The sequence below is a fragment of the Saccoglossus kowalevskii genome, chromosome 21 (assembly GCF_978046115.1).
Source record: "Saccoglossus kowalevskii chromosome 21, keSacKowa6.1, whole genome shotgun sequence".
Lineage (NCBI taxonomy): Eukaryota > Metazoa > Hemichordata > Enteropneusta > Harrimaniidae > Saccoglossus > Saccoglossus kowalevskii.
The window spans coordinates 27,097,919-27,111,019 of NC_140661.1; the positions used below are offsets into that span (position 1 = coordinate 27,097,919).

The 13,101-nt window shown below is 36.9% G+C and overlaps 1 protein-coding gene across 1 annotated transcript; it reads right to left on the reverse strand.

Annotated features, from left to right (window-relative positions):
• Nucleotides 1-26: 26 nt before the first annotated feature.
• On the reverse strand, nt 27-12,518 carry LOC146729840 (uncharacterized). Its single transcript, XM_085494821.1, has 5 exons — nt 12,369-12,518; nt 10,527-11,248; nt 3,375-3,552; nt 2,555-2,687; nt 27-1,554 (listed from the first exon to the last, which is right to left on the reverse strand). The coding sequence occupies exons 1-5, from the start codon at nt 12,510-12,512 to the stop codon at nt 1,391-1,393; spliced, it is 1,341 nt and encodes a 446-aa protein (XP_085350947.1). The 5' UTR covers nt 12,513-12,518; the 3' UTR covers nt 27-1,390.
• Nucleotides 12,519-13,101: the final 583 nt, after the last annotated feature.

Sequence of the window (13,101 nt, forward strand, 5' to 3'; positions counted from 1 at the left end):
AAAATAAAATTAAAAACAACATCGAATCAATACGTCATTTAGTTTATTAGATCGTTATGACAGAACACAATATTATACATTTTTGAATGAGAAAGAAAAAATACCGTTCAATTAAACGACAGTGAGACATAAGATAATCTATTCAAATTGAATACAGCAATTTTACACATACAATATAAAGTAGAATATGTTGTTTTTAATATTTAATATTTAATTTGTTTATGGTTCATTATGGCCTACCAATGCTATTCTAAGTACATATATTCGCTTTATGAAAACTGATGATTATAGTCAGCAAAATAAAACAATGATTTATTTTTACATTCGTATGTCAACAAACGAATAAAATACATGTCTTGCAAAAGTAACATATTGAATTTACGATAAATCATAATCCAATGTTGTCACCAAAACGTGGTATTAATAAACAATATTGCCAAAATATGCATCTCGTTCATTTCGCATTTCTACCACCTTTTTTGAAGAAGCAAAGTCGCCCCTAGACCTTACGAATTAGCTGTTTATCACTATCCGTAGATCCATGACTCGCGACTAACAACAAACCAACAACAACGAGGTAAGAGCGTCGATGGGAAGGACTTGGTCTGCATGCTTTGTAACTATTAATTTTACATGAAGACTAACGTGGAATGTTTCGATATCGATTGTGCTGCAAAACTACCAACTCTTCTATTGGTGACGTACCCACAGAGAAACTACTGGGCAAAACGCTTTATTAGTTTAGTTCATTTTGTTTGTTTTTGATATTTATTTATTTCCCCTTAAGTAGCAGGAATTATCTACGAGGACCGAATAAAAAGATATAATTCACTAAACTACAAAATATAAAAAAAGAAATACGAGGTAATATAAAATGGAGACAAATTATAACATTAAATATTTTTAAATTGTGGATGACTATGATTATTTGATGCGATTGAATTTCGCAAGCGTGTTACAGTGGATTGGTAACTAAGCCCTATATATAGTCTTTGGAATAAGATTGTTTGTAAATATTAAAAACGCACAAACACTTAATATTTGATATGATTGAATGCACATGTTTTGCCATGTGTATTGGAAACCACGCTTTATATATTTTGTACTGAATGTTTATATTAACCAGATTTATACTTACTATTATACGTGATATCGAGGTATATTTGCCTAATCTAAAGTTCATGTGGACCTATAAAATGATTGTCAAAGGAACATTTGGCAAAGCATAATTGCACGACAGTAAGAATTAGCGTTTTCATGCATCAGCAAAATTATGAAACGTCACGGCACATTCACTTCTTACTCTTTAACTGGCTTACATTCGAATATGTATATCCATTCGAAACTCGATGTAAATGTAATCCAAATGTAAACATAATAGATATTTCAACTATTTTTTCTTTCTCGTCAGTTTTATTATATAATCTTCAATACCAAGAGAACTTAATCCTGGCAGGTCACTCGTGCAAGTCCAGTTCAAGTTCACTGCACTCCTTTCCGCCATCAACAATTTCGACCAGTGCGATTTACATGAAGCTATAAAATGATCGGACCCTGAAAAAATAAGATCGATTTTAAATCAATATTCAGAGTAGAATGTATACTTGCAAGTTATTGTACTACATTTATTAATGCCAACATACATCGTCGTACGTTACTTTTGGCACTGTTGTAATCTCACAAAAAAACTGCGTTATAACACATCATTTGCTGGGAAGGCTGTCATCATCCTTACGTTCGAGACATCGTGTCCATAGTGTTGTCGCATACGACTTGTTTACCACTTCCGTGTGACTGAGAATGTTCTAGAACCGTACTGTGTCTGGGTGGAATTTTTAGAAGTTGGTTGAATAGGTAATGGGACACTGTATAAGGCAATAGAAGGTAATGGAACATTCTAGAAATTTGTAGTAAGTTCCAGACTCATTATGTATGCTGATGTAATGGTCTATTTATAGACAGTGTGGGTATATATAGGGGAGTTGTTCAGCACTGAGATCAGATCGGAGATCTCGTTGAATTGTATTGGAGTTTAAGTATCTAGTTATTGGAGTAGTGGAGTTTTACCGCGTTATTGTACTTGATGTTTGCAGAGTATAATAATACCAGTACCAGTTGAAACCTCATCTGTTGGCTCCGTGTTCGTATTTTATCATCGCCGCCAGGGAAGTCTTTTTGTTACTGTTGCCGTTTTGGTATTTGAACCATCACACCTGTACTATACCAATTACGGTAATATTACGTTGCGTGTGACAAGTGTATTGTATAATCGGGCTGTTTTTTGCATTGAACAGATAAGGCAAACCACGATAATACAATAACATGGACATCACTGGGCTACGAGATTCATTTGAATGTATATATTTATCTACACATGTATATTGTAAAATATTTTTTTTAAAAGGAGGAAAATAGAATGGTTTACAAATCATATAACATTCAAGATAGCTCAATAGAAAATATTATCTCATATCATATCATATGAGTTATACTATACATAGAGACTGTAAAAAAAAAAAAAAACGAAACCCATATGTGAATCCCTGAAACTCACGAAAGCATATTTCTTGTTCAACCAATGATAACTCATATGGGTCCATTTGATAACCTTCCTTTTTGGTTGGTATATCAGCAGATGTCAATATATGATCACGTGGTATTCTTTTTGCTAAATGATTTATAATTTGCTGGAATAAAAAAAAACATCTGTAAAATAACTGTAAATGTGATAACACCCGTAACAACTCGTGAAGTATTTTAATATTCAAATAACAACATATTCACATTACGAGTTTCGTATTTTTGGGTAAAATGTCATATTTTATTAGAACCTAGAACACTTTCCTGGGGTATTTAAAACTAAAAATTTGCATTCCAGCTCAGCAGCCAATCAGCGACGGCCTAACGCTTAGATGACAATTTCGGTTTCAAATACCCCGGCTTAGTGTTCTAGGTTCTTCGCGTAATTAGGTGTTCCTATGCAAAGGATTTTTCCACACAAAAACGACGAATTAGGCCGAATTTTGTTATCGGTTGACTTAATATAACCCCAACGGACCGTATTTTTGTGAAAGATTGGTATTTTTGTCATGATTTGTAGGAATCTGAAAAACGCGTTTCACAACTTGTCTCTTATTTAGTTGTATGCGTCATTCAAGATGGCGGCCCCCATATCTTAAATATCGTATTTATTTTATTATCACGTGTGCGCCAGCTGACTGTGGTATAATCTGGTCCGGGTGTCCAAACACATCATTAACAAAGAAGAGACGCTATGTATTTGCTTTTTACAATTACATTTACGCTAATTAAACACATGATCTTATTTTAAATGTTATTCATAATAGCCTCGCTATTGTCTCTATGTTACTTACTCTCGACCAACTTGGACAAGACACATATATTCGGTCAACTTTTAGCGTCTTCATCATATCTTCTATGTCTTCGCTAGCTTTATCTGCCATCAACGCAATCTGATCGATTTTGTCTTTGCACGAACTATTGTAGAATAGGCTACGTTCGCCTCTGTGGTTCGGTAAATTATAGGCGCACCTAGTATTGATACAACATACAAAGTATCAAATAACAGTTGCATCACCGATGTTCGCTCAGTATCAAGTATGTTTAACGCTGAGGGCGACATTCAATGAATAATGTATCATTCTGTTACTGCATATATTCACTGTCACCATGGTTACTTATTCTAGCTGTAACATAAAGCGCTATGGGAAAATATTCAACACAAAACAGTTGCTCGTGGGGATCAATTGACATACATAGATAAATGCACTCATGTAATCTCTGTGACATCTGATTGTCCCTATCTGGTCAACTCATGTAATTTCTGTGACATCTGAGTTCCCTATCTGGTCAACTCATGTAATCTCTGTGACATCTGAGTTTCCCTATCTGATCATCTCAGGTAATCTCTGTGACATCTGAGTTCCCTATCTGATCAACTCATGTAATCTCTTTGACATCTGAGTTCCCTATCTGGTCAACTCATGTAATCTCTGTGACATCTGAGTTTCCTTATCTTATCAACTCATGTAATCTCTGTGACATCTGAGTTCCCTATCTGGTCAACTCATGTAATCTCTGTGACATCTGAGTTTCCCTATCTGATCATCTCATGTAATCTCTGTGACATCTGAGTTCCCTATCTGATCAACTCATGTAATCTATTTGACATCTGAGTTCCCTATCTGGTCAACTCATGTAATCTATGTCACATCTGAGTTTCCCAATCTGATCATCACATGTAATCTCTGTGACATCTGAGTTTCCCTATCTGGTCAACTCATGTAATCTCCGTGACATCTGAGTTTCCCTATCTGATCATCTCATGTAATCTCTGTGACATCTGAGATCCCTATCTGATCAACTCATGTAATCTCTTTGACATCTGAGTTCCCTATCTGGTCAAATCATGCAATCTCTGTGACATCTGAGTTTCCCTATCTGATCATCTCATGTAATCTCTGTGACATCTGAGTTTCCCTATCTGATCATCACATGTAATCTCTGTGACATCTGAGTTTCCCTATCTGATCATCACATGTAATCTCTGTGACATCTGAGTTTCCCTATCGGATCACCACATGTAATCTCTTTGACATCTGAGTTTCCCTATCTGATCATCACATGTAATCTCTGTGACATCTGAGTTTCCCTATCTGATCATCACATGTAATCTCTTTGACATCTGAGTTTCCCTATCTGATCAACGCATGTAATCTCTGTGACATCTGAGTTTCCCTATCTGATCATCTCATGTAATCTCTTTGACATCTGAGTTTCCCTGTCTGATCATCACATGTAATCTCTGTGACATCTGAGTTCCCTATCTGATCATCACATGTAATCTCATTGATATCTGAGTTTCCCTATCTGATCATCACATGTAATCTCTGTGACATCTGATTGTCCCTATCTGGTCATCTCATGTAATCTCTGTGACATCTGAGTTCCCTATCTGGTCAACTCATGTAATCTCTTTGACATCTGAGTTTCCCTATCTGATCATCTCATGTAATCTCTGTGACATCTGAGTTTCCCTATCTGATCAACTCATGCAATCTCTGTGACATCTGAGTTTCCCTATCTGATCATCTCATGTAATCTCTTTGACATCTGAGTTTCCCTATCTGATCACCACATGTAATCTATTTGACATCTGAGTTTCCCTATCTGATCAACTCATGTAATCTCTGTGACATCTGAGTTTCCCTATCTGATCATCACATGTAATCTCTGTGACATCTGAGTTTCCCTATCTGATCATCACATGTAATCTCTGTGACATGTGAGTTTCCCTATCTGATCATCTCATGTAATCTCTGTGACATCTGAGTGTCCCTATCTGATCAACTCATGTAATCTCTATGACATCTGAGTTTCCCTATCTGATCATCACATGTAATCTCTTTGACATCTGAGTTTCCCTATCTGATCATCACATGTAATCTCTGTGACATCTGATTGTCCCTATCTGGTCAACTCATGTAATCTCTTTGACATCTGAGTTTCCCTATCTGATCATCTCATGTAATCTCTGTGGCATCTGAATTTCCCTATCTGATCAACTCATGTAATCTCTGTGACATCTGAGTTTTCCTATCTGATCATCTCATGTAATCTCTTTGACATCTGAGTTTCCCTGTCTGATCATCACATGCAATCTCTGTGACATCTGAGTTCCCTATCTGATCATCACATGTAATCTCTTTGATATCTGACTTTCCCTATCTGATCATCACATGTAATCTCTGTGACATCTGATTGTCCCTATCTGGTCATCTCATGTAATCTCTGTGACATCTGAGTTCCCTATCTGGACAACTCATGTAATCTCTTTGACATCTGAGTTTCCCTATCTGATCATCTCATATAATCTCTGTGACATCTGAGTTTCCCTATCTGATCATCTCATTTAATCTCTGTGACATCTGAGTTTCCCTATCTGGTCAACTCATGTAATCTCTGTGACATCTGAGTTTCCCTATCTGATCATCTCATGTAATCTCTGTGACATCTGAGTTCCCCATCTGATCAACTTATGTAATCTCTTTGACATCTGAGTTCCCTATCTGGTCAACTCATGTAATCTCTGTGACATCTGAGTTTCTTTATCTTATCAACTCATGTAATCTCTGTGACATCTGAGTTCCCTATCTGATCAACTTATGTAATCTCTTTGACATCTGACTTTCCCTATCTGATCATCTCATGTAATCTCTGTGACATCTGAGTTCCCTATCTGATCAACTTATGTAATCTCTTTGACATCTGAGTTCCCTATCTGGTCAACTCATGTAATCTCTTTGACATCTGAGTTTCCCTATCTGATCATCTCATGTAATCTCTGTGACATCTGAGTTCCCTATATGATCATCTCATGTAATCTCTGTGACATCTGAGTGGCCTATCTGATCAACTCATGCAATCTCTTTGACATCTGAGTTCCCTATCTGATCAACTCGTGTAATCTATGTGACATCTGAGTTCCCTATCTGGTCAACTCATGTAATCTCTTTGACATCTGAGTTCCCTATCTGACCATGTCATGTAATCTCTGTGACATCTGAGTTCTCTATATGATCAACTTATGTAATCTCTGTGACATCTGAGTTTCCCTATCTGATCATCTCATGTAATCTCTTTGACATCTGAGTTTCCCAATCTGATCAACTCATGTAATCTCTGTGACATCTGAGTTTCCCTATCTGATCATCACATGTAATCTCTGTGACATCTGAGTTTCCCTATCTGATCAACTCATGTAATCTCTGTGACATCTGAGTTTCCTTATCTGATCATCTCATGTAATCTCTGTGACATCTGAGTTTCCCAATCTGATCATCTCATGTAATCTCTGTGACATCTGAGTTTCCCTATCGGATCATCTCATGTAATCTCTGTGACATCTGAGTTTCCCTATCTGATCAACGTATGTAATCTCTGTGACATCTGAGTTTCCCTATCTGATCATCTCATGTAATCTCTTTGACATCTGAGTTTCCCAATCTGATCAACTCATGTAATCTCTGTGACATCTGAGTTTCCCTATCTGATCACCACATGTAATCTCTGTGACATCTGAGTTTCCCTATCGGATCATCTCATGTAATCTCTGTGACATCTGAGTTTCCCTCTCTGATCAACTTATGTAATCTCTGTGACATCTGAGTTTCCCTATCTGATCATCTCATGTAATCTCTGTGACATCTGAGTTTCCCTATCGGATCATCTCATGTAATCTCTGTGACATCTGAGTTCCCTATCTGGTCAACTCATGTAATCTCTTTGACATCTGAGTTTCCCTATCTGATCATCACATGTAATCTCTTTGACATCTGAGTTTCCCTATCTGATCAACTCATGTAATCTCTGTGACATCTGAGTTTCCCTATCTGATCATCTCATGTAATCTCTTTAACATCTGAGTCTCCCTATCTGATCATCTCATGTAATCTCTGTGACATCTGAGTTCCCTATTTGATCAACTTATGTAATCTCTTTGACATCTGAATTTCCCTATCTGGTCAACTCATGTAATCTCTGTGACATCTGAGTTTCCCTATCTGATCATCTCATGTAATCTCTGTGACATCTGAGTTTCCCTATCTGATCATCTCATGTAATCTCTGTGACATCTGAGTTTCCCTATCTGATCATCACATGTAATCTCTGTGACATCTGAGTTTCCCTATCGGATCATCTCATGTAATATCTGTGACATCTGAGTTTCCCTATCTGATCATCTCATGTAATCTCTGTGACATCTGAGTTTCCCAATCTGATCATCTCATGTAATCTCTGTGACATCTGAGTTCCCTATCTTATCAACTCATGTAATCTCTGTGACATCTGAGTTTCCCTATCGGATCATCTCATGTAATATCTGTGACATCTAAGTTTCCCTATCTGATCAACTTATGTAATCTCCGTGACATCTGAGTTTCTCTATCTGATCATCTCATGTAATCTCTGTGACATCTGAGTTTCCCTATCGGATCATCTCATGTAATCTCTGTGACATCTGAGTTCCCTATCTGGTCAACTCATGTAATCTCTTTGACATCTGAGTTTCCCTATCTGATCATCACATGTAATCTCTTTGACATCTGAGTTTCCCTATCTGATCAACTCATGTAATCTCTGTGACATCTGAGTTTCCCTATCTGATCATCTCATGTAATCTCTTTGACATCTGAGTCTCCCTATCTGATCATCTCATGTAATCTCTGTGACATCTGAGTTCCCTATCTGATCAACTTATGTAATCTCTTTGACATCTGAGTTCCCTATCTGGTCAACTCATGTAATCTCTGTGACATCTGAGTTTCCTTATCTTATCAACTCATGTAATCTCTGTGACATCTGAGTTCCCTATCTGATCAACTTATGTAATCTCTTTGACATCTGAGTTTCCCTATCTGATCATCTCATGTAATCTCTGTGACATCTGAGTTCCTTATCTGATCAACTTATGTAATCTCTTTGACATCTGAGTTCCCTATCTGGTCAACTCATGTAATCTCTTTGACATCTGAGTTTCCCTATCTGATCATCGCATGTAATCTCTGTGACATCTGAGTTCCCTATCTGATCAACTTATGTAATCTCTGTGACATCTGAGTTTCCCTATCTGATCATCTCATGTAATCTCTTTGACATCTGAGTTCCCTATCTGATCAACGCATGTAATCTCTGTGACATCTGAGTTCCCTATCTGATCATCTCATGTAATCTCTTTGACATCTGAGTTCCCAATCTGATCAACGCATGTAATCTCTGTGACATCTGAGTTTCCCTATCTGATCAACTCATGTAGTCTCTTTGACATCTGAGTTCGCTATCTGATCAACGCATGTAATCTCTGCGACATCTGAGTTCCCTATCTGATCATCTCATGTAATCTCTGTGACATCTGAGTTTCCCAATCTGATCATCTCATGTAATCTCTGTGACATCTGAGTTTCCCTATCGGATCATCTCATGTAATATCTGTGACATCTGAGTTTCCCTATCTGATCAACTTATGTAATCTCCGTGACATCTGAGTTTCCCTATCTGATCATCTCATGTAATCTCTGTGACATCTGAGTTTCCCTATCGGATCATCTCATGTAATCTCTGTGACATCTGAGTTCCCTATCTGGTCAACTCATGTAATCTCTTTGACATCTGAGTTTCCCTATCTGATCATCACATGTAATCTCTTTGACATCTGAGTTTCCCTATCTGATCAACTCATGTAATCTCTGTGACATCTGAGTTTCCCTATCTGGTCAACTCATGTAATCTCTGTGACATCTGAGTTTCCCTATCTGATCATCTCATGTAATCTCTTTGACATCTGAGTTCCCTATCTGATCAACGCATGTAATCTCTGTGACATCTGAGTTCCCTATCTGGTCAACACATGTAATCTCTTTGACATCTCAGTTCCCTATCTGATCATCTCATGTAATCTCTGTGACATCTGAGTTCCCTATCTTATCAACTTATGTAATCTCTGTGACATCTGAGTTTCCCTACCTGATCATCTCATGTAATCTCTTTGACATCTGAGTTCCCAATCTGATCAACGCATGTAATCTCTGTGACATCTGAGTTTCCCTATCTGATCAACTCATGTAGTCTCTTTGACATCTGAGTTACCCTATCTGATCAACGTATGTAATCTCTGTGACATCTGAGTTCCCTGTCTGATCATCTCATATAATCTCTGTGACATCTGAGTTCCCTAACTGATCAACTCATGTAATCTCTGTGACATCCGAGTTCCCTAACTGATCATCTCATGTAATCTCTGTGACATCTGAGTTCCCTAACTGATCATCTCATGTAATCTCTGTGACATCTGAGTGTCCCTATCTGATCATCTCATGTAATCTCTGTGACATCTGAGTTCCCTATCTGATCATCTCATGTAATCTCTGTGACATCTGAGTTCCCTCTCTGATCATCTCATGTAATCTCTGTGACATCTGAGTTCCCTAACTGATCAACTCATGTAATCTCTGTGACATCTGAGTTCCCTAACTGATCATCTCATGTAATCTCTGTGACATCTGAGTGTGCCTATCTGATCATCTCATGTAATCTCTGTGACATCTGAGTTCCCTAACTGATCAACTCATGTAAGCTCTTTGATATTTGTGTTTCCCTATCTTATCAACTCATGTAATCTCTGTGACATCTGAGTTTCCGTATCTGATTAACTCATGTAATCTATGTGAAATCTGATTATATGTCTTTTCTCCAAATAAATCTCAACTTCAAGTTAAAGTTATCATTCTTATCTGTGTTTTTCAATCTAGCACAAGGTGGTGGTGCGGATATTCCATAGCCTTTTTTTCTAAAAAGCTTGGTTCCGGAAGTGTCACATAATTATTTTTTGGAGCTCATGATATCAATCTTTTGTCATTTTTATCTTGTGTTTTGTTAAAATAGCATTGTTACCTATACCATCTAAACATATCTTAGAAATTTTGATTGCATTATCGGGTGTGACTCACTTGTATTCCGTTGTCTTGTTCCTCCAGTGGAGACCCAGATATGGTTTTCCTTGGAACAAGTTCTGTATTATATTAGTTGTAGTGTTGCGAATTACCTCGGATCTTATAAGAAATCTATGCATATTCACAGGAAATCCTTCAAATCGATACTCATGGGGTCTGTAGTACACTAAGCATGGATTTTGTCCAATCATGTTTTCAAGTTGCATAACATCACGTATATTCTCCAAAGATATAATATTATTTGCCTTCGGAAATGCGATGTGATATGCACGATTAACTTTCACCAATGTCTCTTGGTATCCTGCCTGGGTCCAAGCAATCACCGTGATATTACCGTCACAGCGCTCCTTGAATTGTTCAACCGAAGCCACAGGAAGAAGTTCACCTAAACGAGTTCCATCGAATACCGCGTTGAAGAGTTTCGGACGACCTCTCAGCGCTGGGCGCATTGACGATCCAAGTGTGAAGAAAGGTGCCAGAACTATTGTTCTGTTTGTCAGGTATGCCATCATAATTGCATTTAGAAAATTACTGTATTGGGTGTTATGTCCTCCACAACCATACCTTTGGAGTGGAAACAAAAATGTTTGTTTGATTGGCAGAGTCTGGTTCGTTGTCCTCTCAATGTATGTCTGGGGTGCAGATGTGGTACTACTAATAACTGCTACTTGTTGTTGTTTTCGATGTGGGGTTTCGCTTTTCATACTGATATTAACTGGCTAAAGTAAATAAATATATAACATATAAACAACAATGTACATATGTATGTACTTTATTACTCAAGAAATATGATGAATGTAAAGATACACGTTGAGTACATATATATCTACACAGATTATTTTGTTTTGTCATTTGTTAATTGTCGGCGCCACAATTGACACTAATAGACACATTAACATGCATGAATTGAAGAAAAATGAAGTCATAGATTTATTATATTACACGTAATTTAAATAATCACATACATCTAAACTGATGACTATTTTATGAGAACCATGAAGAAACATTAATTGTGCCTCACATGTGACTTGCTATATATGGCATCGTTGTGCTTTAACTCCGGAAAAAAATATATCCCATAATTTACCCTACGCGTTCAGATTTATTAAACGAATGGAATTTCCAGTTGTTCTGCACTTTGTGAGTGCATGTTTAGAACGTGTTGTCCATTTGCATGAGTAACCACGGTTCATGAATCTCAATATACCACATGCCATTAGAAATCGAGCAATAAATATGCCTATGGTTTCGAGAATTCGTTGGTAGTTGATTACTATCTGTGGGTTGAGTTAGATTCCTTAAACTAGCAAGATTTTTCGAATTACTATATCTCATAACACTTCCTCGGAGGAAATATTGTAAAATAACTCAATGTAATTTGGGATTGACAGCCATGGTGTCAAACGTTCAATCTGCTTACTTGGACCAATCGATTTACTGTACAGAGATATTTGTTACCCAGTATATGGATATCAAATGTGATTTCACTGTTTTGTTTTCCGGAACTGCCCATATGTATGGCACAAATACAAACAGCATTATCTTTAGAATGACGTAAAACATGTACATATCAGTGAAATGGACACATACATAATAAAAACTCACATGGAAGTGATCACTATGTGCTTAACATGCCTTTGTCTTGTTGTTGGTCGTTAAAAACAACAACCACTGAACTCCAGACCTCCTTAAACATTTGCGATCACATTAATATAGAAATACAATATATATTAATGTGATATATGACTGTATATGTGTATTTGGTGTGTTTAATTGATTGTATGTCAGAATAAATTACCTACATGCAATTCTGTTAAGGTAATCAAATATGACACTTACCGTAATCGACCCAGGCCGTTTCCATGACTTCCATTCTGAAAACTGCATCAACGATGTGGGTAATAACGCCGTGTCATTCCAGTATGTGAGGGCGTTTAGAGAGAAAATAAGGAGGAGCACTAAAACAATGGGCAATGATTTCATGTCGAGCAAAATATGTTACATGCGAAAAAAAATTATTAGCAGCGGGTCACTAGCCAATACACTCCCGTGCCATCTGCTGTAAGTTGTACTGTAGCGTAAATAGTTATAATATTCAAACCGTACCGCATATCGTAGGCAAGCTGCTGCGGTTGTGTTTCCTACATTTTCATTCAGTATTTATGTGAATAGTCGTCTCGTCTCGTCTCGTCCAATTAGTCCAGATGTGTGAGATAGCTAATAAAGATACGCGTGATATGTGTGTTTAGTCAAAAACAGTGGATATTTTAGGATGGATGACATATTTTGAAAAAGGTTATCTATGAAATACAAAATAAACATATAAACATACAATTGTTTATATAAAGTATTATTATATTACATAGAGCAAAACACAATTAAAATGAAACAATGGTTTATACCTACGCTTATGTCCTTGCTTAAATCGAGTTTGTGCTTTCTACATGACATGGTATCTAAATACAGCGTTAGTCGTACATTTGAACAGAAAAAAAACGAACTTATTGTTTATTGAACTCATAATTTAAAAATTGTATTGGGTAGCCTAGCAATATGTAAGAGAAACTTATTA